This window comes from Heteronotia binoei, chromosome 2 (assembly GCF_032191835.1).
Source record: "Heteronotia binoei isolate CCM8104 ecotype False Entrance Well chromosome 2, APGP_CSIRO_Hbin_v1, whole genome shotgun sequence".
NCBI lineage: Eukaryota > Metazoa > Chordata > Lepidosauria > Squamata > Gekkonidae > Heteronotia > Heteronotia binoei.
This window is the reverse complement of record NC_083224.1, coordinates 186,478,825-186,497,608: the sequence shown is the minus strand read 5'-3', so window position 1 is coordinate 186,497,608 and position 18,784 is coordinate 186,478,825. Positions and strand designations below refer to the sequence as shown.

The 18,784-nt window shown below is 48.9% G+C and overlaps 1 protein-coding gene across 2 annotated transcripts in view; it reads left to right on the top strand.

The window, feature by feature from the left end:
* The window catches only part of SEMA6B (semaphorin 6B), a 217,469-nt gene extending 199,995 nt beyond the window's left edge, over window positions 1–17,474 (top strand). For both annotated transcript variants that reach the window (XM_060232671.1, XM_060232672.1), the window contains 5 exons: window positions 3,966–4,160; window positions 5,444–5,584; window positions 9,555–9,632; window positions 11,708–11,766; window positions 14,216–17,474. In XM_060232671.1, coding sequence (XP_060088654.1) covers window positions 3,966–4,160; window positions 5,444–5,584; window positions 9,555–9,632; window positions 11,708–11,766; window positions 14,216–15,216 — 1,474 coding nt within the window. In that variant the 3' untranslated portion in view covers window positions 15,217–17,474. The remainder of the gene's footprint in view (window positions 1–3,965; window positions 4,161–5,443; window positions 5,585–9,554; window positions 9,633–11,707; window positions 11,767–14,215) is intronic.
* Window positions 17,475–18,784: the final 1,310 nt, after the last annotated feature.

The following is an 18,784-nucleotide window of genomic DNA, read 5'->3' as shown; positions in this document are numbered from 1 at the left end:
CATAAGGGAAAGAAATTTTAAAAATATGATGGGAGTAAGGTTTTATTATGACAATTATAGTTCAAGAAGCATTTTAAAGTAGATGCGGAGCTGATATAATTTAGTACTCCTTCCAGTGAAGTCAGGGGTGTGTGGCATATGCAAATGAGTTGTGCTAATGAGCTCCAGCACCTCTTTTTCCATGAAATAACCCATTCTCAGAAGCTGTGGAAAGCTTGTGTCCGGGGTAGTTGCCAGCTCTGGATTGGGAGATACTGGGAGATTTGGGGTGGCGGAGTCTGGGAAGGGGGGTTGGGGGAGGGACAAACCTCAGAAGAGTACGATGCCATAGAGCCCTCCTTCCAAGGCAGCCATTTTCTCCAGGGCAACTGGTCGTCTGGAAAACAACTGCAATAGCCGGATGTCTCCAGGCACAACCTGGAGATGGGCATCCCTAGCTGGATACTGGCATGCATCACCTCGCCTAAATTATCTTGCCCTCCTATTGAAGTAAAACAACTTTTAGAGAGAGTAACATGTTCTTGCAAACCCCTCTGTATCTGTTCGGCATGCGAGTCGATGTGAGCCAGGCTTTTCTCCGGCTCACAGTATCTTGCACACTACTGGAGTTTTTAAAAACGTTCCGCAGGAAAAAAAGCCTATTTCTTGCACACTTCTCAGCGTGTGAATCTGCAAGCGTGCAGAATCGTGACTGCACAGACGGGGCCAGACTGGCAAACGCATCCATTTTCCCGAAGCACCGCCACCAAGACGATCTGGTTCTAATTAAATCTGCCTTAATTGCTGTTTTATGTGAAATTAATCAAGCATCATTTCTGTGGCGTCTCAAGCCGGAAATGCACACCAGGAGATATGGGGTTGTGGGGTTTTAGACTGGGCTGTAGGCACCGTTGCTCCCCAGGGTTTTGCACGAGCAGCCCCTTGCGAAACCCCAGGAAGGACTGACGCAGTTTGCAGATGTGATCACAAGTGTTTCTGCGGTTGTGTAACCGTGCGAGGCACGATTAAGGAGTCTGTGAGTTGAAACACCTCCGCCTCTGGCATTCAACCCCCCCCCCCCCCCCCCCCGGCCATCTCTGAACCCTCAGCTGCACATACAAAATAGCCAGAATTAATTGGTGGAGATAATTACAGCTTTAATGAGACAACAGAAAACTTTTCTCTAATTGACTTTGGGGGAGGCTCTTTCCAAAAGGGGGTAGAGCAGGCCAGGCTTTGTTGTTCTTAATGTGTTTTTAAAAGCTATCATGTGCTTTTAAGGGTCCCAGACATTTTTCTGTTCTGCAAATTTGGGTTCCCAGCACCAGGTTGGAAAATACCGGGAGATTTTGGGGCAGCGTCTAGGAAGAGTATGGTTTAGGGAAGGACCTCAGAGGGTACAATGCCCTAGAGTCCACCCTCCAAAGCAGCCATTTTCTCCATGTGAACTGATCTCTATTATCTGGAGACCTCCAGGTCCCACCTGGAAGTTGGCAACCCTAGGCTGCATTAACATCCTTGGCTCCATTTTCTGAGAGCCAGTTTGGTGTAGCAGTTACCGGTAAGCATGCGGACTCTTATCTGGGAGAACCGGGTTTGATTCCCCAAACACCCTGTGAGGTAGGTGGAGCTGAGAGAGCTCTCCCAGAAGTTGCACTTTCAAAGACAGAGTCTGAGTGGCCTACAATATCCTACAAAGGCCTACAGAGTGTCCTTTACCTTCCTCCCCCACAACAGACACCCTGTGAGGTAGGTGGGGCTGAGGGAGCTCTCCCAGAAGCTGCCCTTTCAAGGACAACTCTGCGAGAACTATGGCTGGCCCAAGGCCATTCCAGCAGCTGCAAGTGGAGGAGTGGGGAATCAAGCCCAGTTCTCCCTGATAAGAGTCCACACCCTTAACCATTATACTTAGCCAAACTGGAAGCAGAATGGGCCTCTCTCGACCGCTCAGGGGGCCTGGGAAGACCAGGAATAAAAATGAAACATATTTGCTTATATTTTGGCCATCTGTCCCAGCTCTCCTCGCTTCAGTGTTGGTTTTATAGATGTGTTTGCTTTGTAGAGTATGAATATGTAACGTGTACAGGATTTTGATTTATGGCACACAATATTTAAGCATCTAATTTACATTTAATGTAGAGTTATTAATACACATTTAACACTGAAATCTGGGAGAATGCTTTCTATCTAGGCTTCCCCCCCCTCCCCTCGCCACTGTTCTTCCAAGAGATCAGGGCCTTTACAGAGGGCTGCTCACCTCTGGCTTCGGAAATTCCTGGAGATTGGGATGTACAGCCTTGGAAGTTCCAGGTCTGGGAAAGGGAGGGAGCTTCGTAGGTTATAATGCCGTAGAGCCCTCCCTCCAAGCCAGCCATTTCCTCCAGAGGAACCGACCGACCTCTGTAATTTGGAGACCAATTGTAGTTCTGAGAGAACTCCAGGCCCTACCCTAAATTTGGTCAGCCTCTGTCCCCATGGTTCTTCCCCTCCACTCATTTTCCTCATCACAACAACCCTCCTGAGGTAGGTTATACTGAGAAAGAATGACTTGTGTAACATTATGACCGAGCAGGGATTTGAAGGTGGCTCTGCCAGAGGCTGATGGGAGGAAACAGAATGTGAGGCAAAATGAAGAACTGTGGAGCTGAGTCACGCAGAGAGAGAAGTGAAATCAAAACCGGAACGTGAGGGTCCAGAGCAGGGGTCCTCAACCTTTTTAAATAGGGGGCCAGTTCACTGTCCCTCAGACTGTTGGAGGGCCGGACTGCCGTTACTGTACAAGGCCGCGGGCCGTCAGTTCTCCGTCTTCTGCATCTCTCTCCCTTCCCCACACCACACACCCCGGCCTGGGAACTCACCTCACCTCGGTATCACCTCACACTCTGTCTCCGCCACCTCAGCCCAGTGCCGGAAGTGTGCGTTGCTAACGCAAGTTTAGGTCGAACGTCACTTCCGGTCTGATAACCCGGCGGGCCGCATAAACATCCTCAGCGGGCCGCATCTGGCCCACGGGCCGTAGGTTGAGGACCCCTGGTCCAGAGACTGCGAAATTTGAAATTGTTCTCCCCGCCCCCCAAGAAAGATAGTAGGTTATATCTTAGGAGGTCTACTTAGGTACAGAGGGGAACTCTCCTGCCTCCCCCTCCCCCTATGGCCCACTGAGACCACCCCATTGTCTTCCCATGACTCAGTTGGGTTGCCAACTTCCAGGTGGCACCTGGAGATCTGCTATTACTGTTAGGGTTTCCAGCCTCCTGCTGGGGGTGGGGGTTCCCCTGGTTTTGGGACCTCCAACCCACCGGCACAGAGCTGGCTAGCACGATGATCCCCATCCCCAAGGAACTCCATCGGCGCCTGACAAGCCCACCACGATGATGTCATCCAGAAGTGATGTAATTCTGCCTGGCATGTCGTGCGGGGGATGCTCTAGCATTCGGGTAAAAACTCGATGGCACCATAGAGTTTTGTTTTAACCAAGTGCTAGAGCGTCCCCCATGCAACATGCCCTGATGCAATGATGTCAACTTCTGGGTGCCGCCATCGAGCCCCGTGTGCTTTGCATGCGTGAGGATCAGCCCCCACCTGGAGCCAGGTAGGACCTGGCAACCCTAATTACAATTGATTTCCAAAGGACCAAGATCAGTTCCCCTGGAGAAAATGGCTGCTTTGGAGGGTGGACTCTAGGGCATTATACTCTGCTGTGGTTCCTTCCCAAACCCTGCCCCCACCTCCAAAATTCCAGGTATTTCCCAACCCAGAACAGGCAATTTTAGGCTCAGTGGACCCTCAGGAGCTGCATAGGGGGCACAGTAGGGAGTCTGTAAAGGGGCTATAATCTACCTTCCTTCTCCAATGTGAATTAGCGGAGTGGAAGAAGGGCTGGTAGCATGTTTTGGTTCTCTCTTCCTTGCATTTCAAAATGCTCATTTTGAGTGAATGCCGAAGATAAGATAAACTAACTTTTCTCTTTCCCTTCTCCTGGGCAGGTATCAGTTGCGTAAAATTGTGGTGGACCCCGCAGCAGGGCCCGGGAAGAACCACACTGTGGTGTTTCTGGGGTCCGACACCGGCACCGTCCTCAAGTTTCTGATCTGGGCTAACGTTAGCGCCACCCTGACGACAGTGCGGGCCAGCATCCAGAGTGTGTTTCTAGAGGAGTTTGAGACATATCCCAGCGAAAAGTAAGTTGCAGCCGACAGTCCCTCTGGCTCCTGGGTGCTAAGTGCAGGGCCTTTTCTGAGCAGGAATGCAAAGGAACGCCGTTTCAGCTGGCTTGGTATCAGGGGGTGTGGCCTAATATGCAAATGAGTTCTTGCTGGGCTTTTTCAACAAAAAAAGCCCTGGATAAGTGGAATTTGAATGAATGACTTAAAGAGTTGCCACGTCCGGGAGATTTTGTGGATTGAGCCTGGGGAGGGAAGGGGGGCAAGTGCCATACAGTGAAGGCTTTTTTGGTAGCAGGAACTCCTTTGCATATTAGACTACACCCTCCCTCTTGATGTAGCCAATCCTCCAAGAGCTTACAGGACTCTTCTTACAGAGCCTACTGTAAGCTCTTGGAGGATTGGCTACATCAGGGGTGTGTGGTCTAATATGCAAAGGAGCTCCTGCTACAAAAAAAAGCCCTGCATACAAACATCCAAAGTTGCCGTTTGCTTCATGGGAACTAATATGTTGATGTTGAAGATCTAAGATGTTGATATTGTTATGTTAATTTTAATAATTTGTAAATTATTTTAACTGTGATTTTATAAGCAAATTGATGTATAATGTATTTTATGTTGTGAGCCGCCCTGAGCCTGCCCCAGCGGGGAGGGCGGGATAGAAATAAAAAGTTAAAAAGTTAAAGTTAATATCCGTAGTCTGGAGATTAGTTGAAATTCCAAGAGAACTCCAAGTCCCATCTGAAGACTGGCAGCCGTACAAACAAGTGACATAGAGTGTTTTCCACATTTCATTTTCCTTACTTGTAAGTTCGGGGAGGGGCGGTTTGGAGAGGATCTGTTTCCCATGCGTTTTGCTGCCCCCAGTGGTCATTTCACTATTACATCTTTTATGTCAGGCATATCATCCTGCAGACTTAAACAGCACATTTTCAAGCTGGATGTAAACTGATTTAATAGCAAATCAACCAGAGGAAGCAAAACACGTGCAGAATGGAGGGGAGGGGGACCCAGAAGAAAGAGAAACTTACAAGGGAGGGAAATGAGGATACAGAAAAGCTCCATGCTGGGTTTTTGCTCCAGCTTGCTTTCTTAAATGATGGTGTTTCCCTTTTCTTACGCATACTATATTTTTGCTCCCCACCCTTCCCCCACTGCCCAAACTTTTCCTGTGTTTTTTTTCAGACTACTGTAAAAGTGGCCTGAAAAAATTATGGGAAAAACTGGATTTAAAAAATGGGAGCGGAACCATGAAACTGTTATTTTCTCTCAAAATTCTCCATTTTGGCTTTTCGGTTCAGGTGCGGCAAGGACAGTGTGGATGAGAGGAAGCTTCTGGGAATGGAGCTCGATAAAGCCACTGGATCGTTGCTGCTGGCATTCCCCCCTTGCGTGGTGCGGGCCCCTGTGGCAAGATGCCACCAGCATTCAGGCTGCATGAAGTGAGTCCCTTGTTTCTGCCCCACTGCCTTTGGCCCTGAGAAAAGCCTTGGAGAGGTGGAGTTTGTCCCTTTCACGGTGGGGAAATATCCGGGGCTCTTTTGGAGCAGGAACGCAGTTCCAGCTGGCTTGGCATCGGGGTGTGTGGCCTAATATGCAAATGAATTCCTGCTGGGCTTTTTCTACAAAAAAGCCCTGTGTGGATCAATGGTGATGCCAGGGGGTGTGGCCTAATGTGCAAATGAGTTCCTGCTGGGCTTTTTCTTCAAAAAAGCCCTGTGTGGATCAATGGTGATGTCAGGGGGTGTGGCCTAATGTGCAAATGAGTTCCTGCTGGGCTTTTTCTTCAAAAAAGCCCTGTGTGGATCAATGGTGATGTCAGGGGGTATGGCCTAATGTGCAAATGAGTTCCTGCTGGGCTTTTTCTACAAAAAAGCCCTGTGTGGATCAATGGTGATGCCAGGGGGTGTGGCCTAATGTGCAAATGAGTTCCTGCTGGGCTTTTTCCTACAAAAAAAGCCCTGTGTGGATCAATGGTGATGTCAGGGGGTGTGGCCTAATGTACAAATGAGTTCCTGCTGGGCTTTTTCTACAAAAAAAGCCCTGTGTGAATCAATGGTGATGCCAGGGGGTGTGGCCTAATGTGCAAATGAGTTCCTGCTGGGCTTTTTCCTACAAAAAAAGCCCTGTGTGGATCAATGGTGATGCCAGGGGGTGTGGCCTAATGTGCAAATGAGTTCCTGCTGGGCTTTTTCCTACAAAAAAAGCCCTGTGTGGATCAATGGTGATGCCAGGGGGTGTGGCCTAATGTGCAAATGAATTCCTGCTGGGCTTTTTCTACAGAAAAAGTTCTGGAAATAGCCAAACTCAGGATGTGATCCATTCTTAAATGGGTACAAAGATTGTGGCAATTCCCCAGCATGTTAGCTTCAGAAATAGACTGCCTCTGTGCAAGGAGGTTCTCTTTAGTTCCCACCGATCCTCCATTAACTTACCTTAGTTCCTGGTGGGGGAAACCCATGTAATCCACTCTGTGTTATAAGATCAGGTTATTAGGGTGTTTAATAATAATAACGAAAGGATAATGCCTTGAAAAAACTCACCAATGGCCTCTACGCCCTTGGACATTTCCTGCATGTTCTATGAGGCTGCCTGAGTTTTGGGGACAGAGCGAGGTGTGCTTCTGTGTGTGATGTGAGCACATTCCCATCAAAGGCTGCAGGCGATCCCTCCACAAACCGATATTAAGACCGTTTGTCACCCGCCACGGGGGCTGCCACCCCGCTGCCGCCCTGACGACATCTCCTTGCCTAATTGCCGCAGATGGAAAGTCAATTATTCACAACTCCTCGGCTTAATACCTGCCCTCCCCACAGGAGGGATTGGCAGCAAAATTTAAAACGCAGCTGAAACACAGAGCTGAGATTTTCACAGAACAAAAGGTCGCAGCCCGGAGGGTCGGGAGATGGTAACAGCCAATGGATCATTGGAACGAGATGCGGAAAGCGGAGAGTGTTGATTTTCAATTTCTCCCAGCGGAGTGCTTTTACGGATACTTGCTTGCGGGAGAGTAAAGTAGCACGAGGGTAGTCTGTGCTGGATATCTGTGTTGGTGGGCGAGAACAGAACTGCTCAGAGAAAACCCGGCTGGCCACACCCATCGGTCAGCACAAAAGTCTTCTTCCTCCTCTATTCCATTGCCTTGTTCCAGTTCCCTGGAGCAAATGAAGGCGTTTTCAAATTTTCTACTTTCATTTCAGTTTCATGTTGCTCCAGTACATTTAGAACTGCAGGATTTGAAGTTCTAAAGGGCGGGGGGAGAGAATGGAGTCTGGTCAAGCCAGAAGCCTCTGAGAGAGGATAGTCGTGTCCCTCCTGGCTGGCGGCAGGGGATGAGAGTGTGAGGTTGCCAGATCCAGGTTGAGGAATTCCTGTAGGTAAGGGGATGTTGCCTAGAAGGGACAGGGACTTCAGCTGGGTACAATGCCATAGAGTCCATCCTCCAAAGCATCCATCCTTCTCCATGGGAACTGATGCCTGTAGTCTGGAGATGAGCTGTAACTCCACAGGCTCCCCAGGTCTCATCTGGAGGCTGGCATCCCTATTCCAGGCCGAAATCCAATCCGCTATCCATGCAGATCTGGGGTCATTGCAGGTACTTAACAGCCAGTTTGGTGTAGTGGTTAAGTGTGCCGAGTCTTATCTGGGAGAACCAGGTTTGATTCCCCACTCCTCCACTTGCAGCTGCTGGAATGGCCTTGGGTCAGCCAGAGCTCTCTTATCTGGGAGAACCGGGTTTGATTCCCCACTCCTCTACTTGCAGCTGCTGGAATGGCCTTGGGTCAGCCAGAGCTCTCTTATCTGGGAGAACCGGGTTTGATTCCCCACTCCTCCACTTGCAGCTGCTGGAATGGCCTTGGGTCAGCCATAGCTCTGGCAGAGGTTGTCCTTGAAAGGGCAGCTTCTGGGGGGAGCTTTCTCAGTCCCGCCTGCCTCACAAAGTGTCTGTTGTGGGGGGAGAAGATGAAGGAGATTGTAAGCCGCTCTGAGACTCTGATTCAGAGAGAAGGGTGGGGTATAAATCTATGGTCTTCTTCTTTTCTGGTTTTGCAGGTCCAAACCAGTGAGAGAATCAGGAAAGGTATTCAGTGTCTGATGGATTTGTCAGATTAACGTGACGTAAAGGCTTGAATTCACCTACAGACCCCCACATGTGCTAGGATCCTTGTAGAAGTAGAAGTGGGCGGGGGGGACCTTTGCACTGAATTAAACATAGCATATTACATGCCATTTTTCCACTTGAGCAACACATATAAGCAATTTCTGAACACTTTTAGAAATGAAAGCACTAGGTGTTGCAGAAAGATCTTGCGCAAGCGGAACTGTGCTAAATCTGTTTCCACTTGTGCATTGCTGGATCCGAGCTTGATATTCATAACAATGCATCAGAAATTCTCATTCAAACTTTTGTCTGGATTTCAGAGTTCCAGAAGACCCAGCCTCGTTTCTGAATGCAAACTAACACATTAAAATTCACTAGTGCGCTGACCTGGATAGCCCAGGCAAGCTCGATCTTGTCAGATCTCAGAAGCTAAGCAGGGTTGACTCTGGCAAGTACTTGGATGGGAGACCTCCTTGGAATACCAGAGCCGGAAGGCAGGGGTAGGTTTTATTCAACCACCTCCCTGAATATACACATTTTGCACCCCTATTGACAAAAACCTCCAAGATCTCTGGCCAAGCTGGCCTGGAGAAAAATTGCTGATGGACCCCAGATTGGCAATCAGCATTTCCCTGGGCATGTAAGAAAGGAACACAAGAATTAAGCACTAAAGCAACCCTTCCTGCCCCCCTTCTCATTAGATTTCTTTCCTTTTCTTTCCTTTTTTCCTTTTCTTTTTTTGGTATATTTGCATTCTGTGTGTGTGTGCGTGCGCTCACACACACCCGCGTGCACGCTTGCACCCATACCTGGAAGTCATGGCGACTTCTGGCGACTCCTACTGGGGGCATGGAGGATATGCAGGGAGGTGGCTGAATAAAGCCTGCCCCTGCCCTCAACTTCTGGTATTCCAAGGAGGTCTCCCATCCAAGGACTTGCTAGAATCAACTCTTCTTCGCTTCTGAGATCTGATGAGATCAGGCTTGCCTGGGCTACCTACCCAGGTCAGGGCATTCAGATTTCTAGTGGGCTTATGTTTTTCCTCAGTTGTGTAATCGATCTATTGCCTAACCAAAGGTATTTACCGGAATTGGTTGTGGGTTTTGGTTTTGGACCCACAGTGCTGCAAATAACTTATTTCCAAATAAACATGACCTGGATTACGAGGACCATGTCCTAGGTTTTGGGGAGGTTTTACTCCTGACTTTCACCCCAGCTACAGGTTTCCCTAACCAAACTCTTTTTTCCTTTTGATGTGGTCTTTGCCCAAATTTTTCTAATTCTCTTTCCCCTTGTTTTCTGCCCCTTAGGAATTGTCTGGGGAGCCGTGACCCTTATTGCGGCTGGACCCCCGAAGGCTCCTGTATTTTCGTGGACTTGAGCACCAGGTATTTGTTGGCAAATGTGCCTCTGTGGTTATTTGGGCGGGAAATTGAGGGGAGGGAGACCTTTCGTGTCTTTTGAAAAATTCCTCTGTAAGGCCTAGAATCCTTACAGAGACTGTTGTGGTAGGCAACAGATCTTCAGGCAGGGGGAAATTTCTGAACTCTGATACCTGAAACGGTTTAACTGGAGATGCTGTAGACTGAACCTGGGAGCTTCGGCCTGCAAAGAAGGTACTCTGCTATGGGGAAGGGTAGGGATGCTAACCTCCAGGTGGGGCCTGCGAAGCTCCAGGAATTTCAACTCATCTGCAGACTACAAAGAGCAGTTCCCCTGAAGAAAATTGATATTTTGGAGGGTAGGATCTATGTTGTTGTACCCAACTGAGGTCCTGACCTCCCCAGCAACTCTGGGGAGGGGGGAATTATCCCCTTGTTCAGTTAATAGAAGATGATATTGAATTTATATCCCACCCTCCACTCTGAATCTCAGAGTCTAAGAATGGTCACAATCTCCTTTACCTCCCCCTCCACAACAGACACCCTGTGTGGTGGGTGGAACTGAGAGAGCCCTTGCAGCAGCTGCCCTTTCAAGGACAATTCCTGCGATAGCTATGGCTGACCCAAGGCCATTCCAGCAGCTGCAAGTGGAGGAGTGGGGAATCAAACCCAGTTCTCCCAGATAAGAGTCCGCGCACTTAACCACTACACCAAACTGGCTCATAGAACTGCATTGGCACTGTTTTATGAACATACAGTCCTCTCTTGGTGGTGGGAAATGCCATCATGTCACAGCGTGGTGGTGTAGTAGTTGAGAGTGGTGGGCTTTAATCTGGTGAACTGGGTTTGATCCCCCACTCCCCCACTTAAAAGGGTGACTTGGGCCAGTCACATTTCTCTCAGAGCTCTCTCGGCCCCACCTGCCTCACAAGGTGCTTGTTGTGGGGAGAGGAAGGGAAGGCAATTGTAAGCCCCTTTGAGACACCTTAGGGAAGAGAAAAGTAGGGTATAAACCCAACTCTTCTTCTTCTTGTTGACTCAGTAGGGATTTTGAGACAAGAGGCAAACAGAGTTGGTTTGCCATTACTGCCTCTGTTTCGTAGCCCTGGACTCCCTTGGTGGTCTCACCAAGGGCCGATCCTGCTTAGCTTACGAGATCTGACAAGATGGAGTTAACCTGGGATGTCCAGCTCAGAGAATATCCTCCTTTACATCCTCTCTTATACCAAGTCAAACCAATTGGCCTCAGGCCTTTACTCATCCCAGCTACTTTTGATTTAGCTTCCGAGAATCTGACAAGACTTTGGCTAGCTTGGACAGGGACAATCCTCTCTTACACCTAGTCAATCGATTGGTCTCTGTACCCAAGTATTGTCCCCTCTGACCAGCCACTACCAGATACCTTTAATTAGAGATGTCCACGGCTTTTTTTTTTTGGTAGCAGGAACTCCTTTGCCTATTAGGCCACACATACCCTGATGTAGCCAATCCTCCTGGAGCTTACAGGGCTCTTCATACAGGGCCTTCTGTAAACTCTTGGAGGATTGACTACATTAGGGGGTGTGGCCTAATAGGCAAAGGAGTTCCTGCTACAAAAAAAAGCCCTGGATGTCAGGATCCAGTTTGGTGTAGTGGTTAAGTGTGCGGACTCTTACCTGGGAGAACCGGGTTTGATTCCCCACTCCTCCACTTGCACCTGCTGGAATGGCCTTGGGTCAGCCATAGCTCTGGCAGAGGTTGTCCTTGAAAGGGCAGCTGCTGTGAGAGCCCTCTCCAGCCCCACCCACCTCACAGGGTGTCTGTTGTGGGGGAGGAAGGGAAAGGAGATTGTGAGCCGCTCTGAGACTCTTTGGAGTGGAGGGCGGGATATAAATCCAATATCTTCTTCTTCTTAAACTAGGGCCATCCACAAAGCATGTTCCATGATTGAGGACTGGAAAACATTGGGGTAAAAGGTCTTCAGAGATCCTCTAGCTATTTCTCCATTTTGCAGACCAATCCCACTTGCCAAATCCATTCCTTTCTCCGATGTTGGCCCTCAGTCTCCATAACTTTCTCTCTTTTTCTCTATCTGCCTGCAGGGTCACGTTTGATCAAGACATTGCAGGTGGGAAGACGTCTCATCTCGGTGACTGTGAAGGTGTGTGTGTGTTCTCCATCAGTGTTGGCTAACAAAGAATCCCCTTTCTCGTGGAGCATCCACATGTGCAAGGGAGGGGGGAATGATGCTCTTGCCATTGGTGGATGCAACCGGTACTGTGTCCATGCATTGCTGGATATTGCACTGTTGTTCTGTTATAATGATAGTTTGCAATGGGGTTGGCTTGTCCACGTGGGATAACCCAGTTGCAAATTATTGCTCTGGCACAAGAGCCGTGTACTAAACAATGATGCAGAATAACTAGATATGAGTCCAGTAGCACCTTCAAGACCAATAAGATTTTCAGGGAATGAGCTTTCAAGAGTTAAAAGTCCCTTCATCAGATACTTTGACAGCTTTGACTCTCTCGAAAGTGTTGACTCTCAAAAGCTCATACCCCAGAAATCTTATGTCTGCAAGATGCTACTGGACCCGAATCTAGCTTTTCAACTGCTGACCAATGCAGCCACCCACTGAAGTTACCCAATGATGTGTGGATGTAGCCAGGGTTTATTTAAAGATATATCAGGGGTGACCGGATCAATGGGCTGTGATCTTGGATATCTATACTGGGTGTCATACCAAAGTATGACCTGGGTTTTCTCAGTGACAGCATCAGAGTTGTGGAGCACCCCCCCCCCTCCTTGAAACTCAGCTGGCACCTACTGGGTTAGTTCTTAGGCTGCAGGGATATATTTTTTAGAATATTTCTTTTTGCCCCGGATAGATAGATGGGTGGGTAGGTAGGTAGGTAGGTAGGTAGGTAGGTAGATAGATAGATAGATAGATAGATAGATAGATAGATAGATAGATAGATAGATAGATAGATAGATAGATAGATAGATAGGTAAGGGGGAGAGAGAGAAATTCATTTTAGGACAGGCAGATTATATATATATATATATAGAGAGAGAGAGAGAGAGAGAGAGATTCATTTTAAGACAGACAGACAGATAGATAGATAGATTTAAATCCACTCTGAAGTGTTTTTTTAAAAAATTTGAACTGCTGATTTTACTGAGGGCTGTTTTACTGCTGAGAATGTCATTATTGGTACTTCATCAATCGTTTAAGTGGTTCTAAATGAATTGTTTCTTGTAGCCACCTCAGACAAGGATTTTGGAGAAGGGGTGGGGGACGTTCTGAATAAATAAAGAGGAAAAGAAAAGGAGAGGTCCCCTGTGCAAGCACCAGTCGTTTCTGACTCTGGGGTGATGTCGCTTTCACATTTTCCCGGCAGACTTTTTGCGGGGTGATTTGTCATTGCCTTCCCCAGTCATCTACACTTTCCCCCCAGCAAGCTGGGTACTCATTTTACCGACCTCAGAAGGATGAGTCAACCTTGGGCCGGCTACCTGAATCCAGCTTCCTCCGGAATCGAACTCAGGTCGTGAGCAGAGAGTTCAGACCACAGCACTGCAGTACTGCTGCTTTACCACTCTGCGCCACGGGGTGGGGATAAACTGGAGGCTTTGAGAAGGGACCGTATGGCTTGATCTGGGCAGTGCCTAGCACTTGGTTAGAACCAAAAAGTAGTAGACGTAGGAACGCTCTAAGGTTGCTGGGTGGGGGATGAACCTCAGACAATGATAGCCTGAGCTACTGTATTGTCACAGAGAAGTGCAGAGCAACCAAGATGACTGCCATTGAACAGGCTGGTCAGATTCTAAAAGGGAGTCGGGTCGAAAGGCAGGCAGAGAGGAAGAAAGTCATCATTGGCTACTAGGTGTGGTGACTGAAGCAAGCCTTCACATACAGAAGCAATCGATCTCTGAATCCCGCTGCCAAGAGGCAAGGAAGGCCTCAGCCTATATGCCCTGTTCTTGGCTCTTCAGCCAATGTGAGAGATGGGATGCTAGACTAGGTGAACCACTGGTCTGATCCAGAGGAGCTCTTCTTATAATAATAATACTTTTTATTTATATCCCGCCCTCCCCGCAAAGCAGGCTCAGGGCGGCTCACAACACGTAAATACAATGTACAATAAAACCATATACAATAATTACAATTTCAGTTATAAAATCATCCTTAAAATCATTAAAACTGACATTAAGATTAACATTATGGTGCTATAGTTAAGATCTTCCATAAAATCCAGCGACTAGAACGTAAAACGTATCCAGCAGGACTTTCTTGGCTCGGTATGAAGTGAAGGCTGTTTTAAAGAGGTGGGTCTTGCAGGCCCTGCGGAATTGGTCTAAACATCGCAGGGCCCGTACCTCCTCCGGGAGTTGGTTCCACAGTAGTGGAGCTGCAATAGAGAAGGCCCGGTCCCGAGTAGTCTTCAATCTGGCCTCCCTTGGCCCAGGGATATTCAGCTGGTTCTTTCCAGCTGACCTCAGCGCTCTCTGGGGTTCAGCTGGTGCATCAAACCAGATTTTGTTAGCCAACATGGCCCAGTGCTCTGATTCTGATTCTTCTTCTTTTTCCTCCTCCTCCTCCCCACCAGGGCTGGTGACTGAAAGCTTTGTGGACGAACCGGATGGGCTGGTGTCGGTGAACCTTCTGGTAATCTCCTCGGTAGCGGCCTTCGTCATCGGGGCTGTTATCTCGGGCTTCAGCGTGTGCTGGTTTATCGGGCACCGCGACCGGAAGGAGATGGCCCGGCGCAAAGACAAGGAGAACATCCTATCCCACAGCGAGTCAGTGGTGAGCGTCAGCCGGCTGGGCGAACGACACGCTCGAGGCCCCGGTGGGCAGCCCGAGAACCTGCTGGCGCCGCTTATGCAGAATGGGTGGCCCAAAGGACTCATCAAGGTTAGCCAGCACGACCTGGATTCAGGAGTTCTCCCTACCCCAGAGCAGACCCCGTTGCAGCAGAAGCGATGCCCGAAACCCTGCAGCTGGGAGTACAGCCACAACCTCATCAACGCTTCAATGCGGGGCGGGGACCCCCCATCCTCCGTCATTCTGCTCCATGCCGGCCACACTCCAGTGCCCCCCCACCACTTGTCTTCTGGCCGTGTTATCCCCATCTCCTGCCACTCCATGCTGATGGACCAGGAGCTGGAAAGCGAATCGGGTGACCTCTCGCTGGACATGCGTTATCTGCCGATCAGTGGCGGAGAAGGACCCCGGGGAGTCCAGCAACAGCTGCAGCAAGCTCCAACTTCCCACCGACCCAGCGGGACGCGAAGCTCCTACGGTGGCGAGATGCCGATCACTCCGCACGACAGCCCCGACCGGCGACGGGTGGTGTCGGCCCCGAGCGGGGAGACGGGGGATTCCACTCAATGGAACCCCGACAAGCTGAACTCCAATAGTAACAATGCAGCCAGCAAGGCGAACGCACATCTCAAACGCACCCACACTTTCAACAGTGGGGAAGGCCAGGTGGCTTACACCCGGGCGCAGAGGGCGCCCACGCTGGGCTCTCAGCACACCCTCACAGACTTTAGCCACCTCCTGAAATACGGTGGCATCGAGCGGACTGCCTCCTCTGTCAAATAGGGAGCCAACCGGGACGCGTGGTCTGGCTCGGTAACCTCCCTCCTCGTGGAAGGGGCGGGGTTTCATGACAGAAAGGAGGAGGGGCAGAGCAGGAAAACGAAAAAACCTAGATACCCTGGATCCCACTTTGGGAGGGACAGTGGGAGGAGGAGACCTGGACCCTCCCCCTTCCCAGCATGTGGATCGTTGGGGAGAGGGGTCACCAGAGAGGCAAAAGGGGGACCTCTTGTGTGTGTGTGTGTTTGGGGTTCTTGTCCTGGCGCTTCCTCGTTGGACTCTTCCTGGCCTTTGCGATGCTCCTCCTTCTTTTTGAAAGGCGGTGGGGCGGGGCCTGTGGGGATGGTTGCCCCTCCTCCTCCTGCCCCAGGGTGGAGAGTCAAAGATTGCAGGACGGGATTTTAGCTAAGATTGCGAAATAATAGCAGAAACAAAACAAAAAACAGAAAGAAATTGGTTGCTGGGATGGTTTTGGAAAGGCTGTGCGCAAGATCTGGAAAGGATTCAGGGTTGACCCTCCACCTGGCTTTACCCTCTTTTCTTCGTACTGTAACAGCTGATACTCGAGGGGTGGTCTCATGCGGTGGGTTTTTTCCCATCCCCGGCCCCAGAAAACGTCCTCCATCTTGTTTGGATGATTCTGGGATGTTACGTCCTCAAACCTCCCATCCCTCTGCACACACGCACATCCCCAGACTGCTCAGGCGCACCCAGAAGTGGAAGGTGCTCACAAGCTGAGCAAAGGCACCGTTCCACAGGAATGGGTCCAAGGGAAAATCTTTCCTTGCAGAACATATCAGAGGCTCTCTGTTTTCTCACAGCACCCACAGCAGGGAAAGTAACAACTGGGGTTTGTGTCTCCCCGGCCAACATTTAAACCATTTGGAAGCGATCTGCTTTTCTGCAAAGACTTCTGGGAATTCACGCCCCCTATAGACTCCTTGGAGAAGTTCAATTCCTAGGTTTGCAGCACCGTTGGCTTAAAAACAAAACAACAGCTTCAAATGGGTTTAAATGTGTAATGCAGACGCAAGGAGGTTCATTCAGAACAGACTTTCCTTTAAGGAAGTACAGGCAACCTCCAAACTAGGACTATAAATGGAGTGGGGGATTCGTTTCCTGTTTGTCTCTTTTCCCTGTGGGTTGGACCTTCTGTATTTATGACCTTCCGTCCCCTTTCTTGGAGAAAGTAGAGGGTAACTCGAGCACATCAGGAACAGATTGGTAGCAGGGATGGAGAGAGTTAAGGTTAGAACATGGCACTTTTGCTGAACTGGAGTCCCATCCAACCTGATAGTGGCACCCGTCTATGGGTCCACAGAAATCATTTGCGCAGAATCAGAGGTGGAGTTGGTAAATTGTCTGCCCATACAGTCAAGGGAAATGTTCCCAACACTTCTGGCTTCTAAAGGTATAGGGTCCACAAATTAAAATTGTTGAAACACGTCAGTCTTGCAGCCAAAACAGTTTGCTTTTTGAGTAGGAGGTGACCTTGTGCATTTCTGTATGAGTCACTTTGCACAAGCATGCCTCCTGAAGGGAAGAAGGCGACCCCAGACTCATGCAGAGTTGCAATAGCCACACTTCTGAAGACAGGAAATTCCTCCGAGTTTCCGCATCTGGGGTGATGGAATGATCCAAACACGGGAATAAGTCTAAATAACCCCACCCTCCTAGGAAGGCTGGTTGCAACCAGATCAGCTATTCACACAGAGGCACAACTGCAATTATGTCTGTTGCCACTCTGAATTGGAAAGGCTGAAGTATTCCAAAGGCATATAATGCACTGATGCTATAAAATGGCCCCACACACATGCACAATAGGATCTGACAGGGAGGAGGTTAGGACAGGGCGAGGAGTTTTGCAGAGATGCAGCGGGGAACCTCTGTGGACTGGTGCTTGGGAATCCCAGGAGACTTTAAATTATTTAAATCCCTTTGGGAGGGCAACATACAGTGTGGGAATTTTGGATCTGGAGTCACAAACACTGATTTTATTGGTCCCCATGAGGAGTTCCAAAATTCTTTTATCGGCTTGGTGGAGAGAGCAGGACCATGGAAGACTCCAAGACCCAGCCCAAAACTGAACTTGGAGACTGAACCATACGTGACCTCTGAATGGCTTTGGGGGTCCAAAATGTTGCAACCCCAGAGGCATGCGCCCCCTCACCCTGCACAACACACAAATCCACAAATTCTCTTGACTATTCCTCAGTAACAATAATACAAGTTATTAAAACAAGGCTTCCCACATTTCATTAGATGAACTGAAATGATTTATTTACACTACAAACTCCTATTTGTTTTCCGGCTGGTTCGGTGTCAATAGCTTCTCCCGAGGCATTCTGGGAAGGGTAGTTTGCTGTAGTTTTTTGCAAGGCCAGAAATGTCTTTTTTTTTCCCCAGAGGAAGAGGTTAGGGCCCTTGCTTTCAGTCTCCCCTCTGCTGTAAGATGCATTGAAACCATTTCACCATCCCGTCATCCCCTCTGTTTGCAATATAGGTGTGGTGAGCTTTCTGATTTATCCCGCGGTGTTGTTATAAAAGATTACAGGTGTCTGAGTAGACCTGAGAAAAACTCAAAAATGACGTTCACTGGACCAAACTAGAATATCATAACATGGGGAGTAAGCTTTCGACTTCCATTTAAATCTTTCGCAGGCTGGATGTTGTGAACAAAAAGAGGAGAACGGGGGGGAAAAAAAAGATGTTTGGGGGCCCCAGCCTGCATTCCGTAGAGTCTGAACGTTGTTTTATTCCCCTCTTTTTCCTTGTAGGGAGTTCTCTGCTGTGAGGAATGTTCCACACAAATGTCCTTGTCCACCTGCAGTCTTTAGTGGTACTGTCCATTCTATCCCCCTTTCTAAACATCACCACCACCCCGCATGTGTGAATGAGGCCTTAATCGGCTGCACCGCAGAGGTCAAGATGCTTCGAAGATGCAACGAAGCAGCCTCTTAAAGTTCCTCTTAAAATGGCCCTTCTCCTTTTGAGAATATAAAAGCCAGTAGCGTGTTGGATGTCCATCCTGTTCAAATGCAACATGGGCAAGTCCTTTGTAAGGCGCTGAAGAGACGCAACCAGTCCATTTGAAAGTGCTACAAAATGCCAGGTTTTGTGATATATGCAGCGCAGGTAACCTTTCCTCTGTTGCCTCCGACTCATTGGTAGAGTTGCCAACTCTAGCTTGGGAACTTCCTGGAGATTTGGGGACACCACCTAGAAAGGGCAGAGCCTGGAAAAAGGAGATAATTTGATGAGGATGCGATGTCGCTCTAGGACTTCCATTTCTCCTAGACTTGGTGATGTACCATAGAGTCGGCCCTCCAAAGTGGCCATTTTCCCTAGAGGGAATTATCTCTTGTCTGTCATACAGAGATCAGTTGTAATCTGAGGAGCACTCAAAACCCCACGAGGTTGGTAATGCCTCAGTATAAGAAAAAAAAAGTAAACTTTCCACTTACACACACACCCTGAGAACTATATTTCCCAGGATTCATTGGGTTTGCCTGGGTTACACTGAGTAATAAACAAGCAAATGCTTCTTATACCACTTTAAATGTAGCCCTCG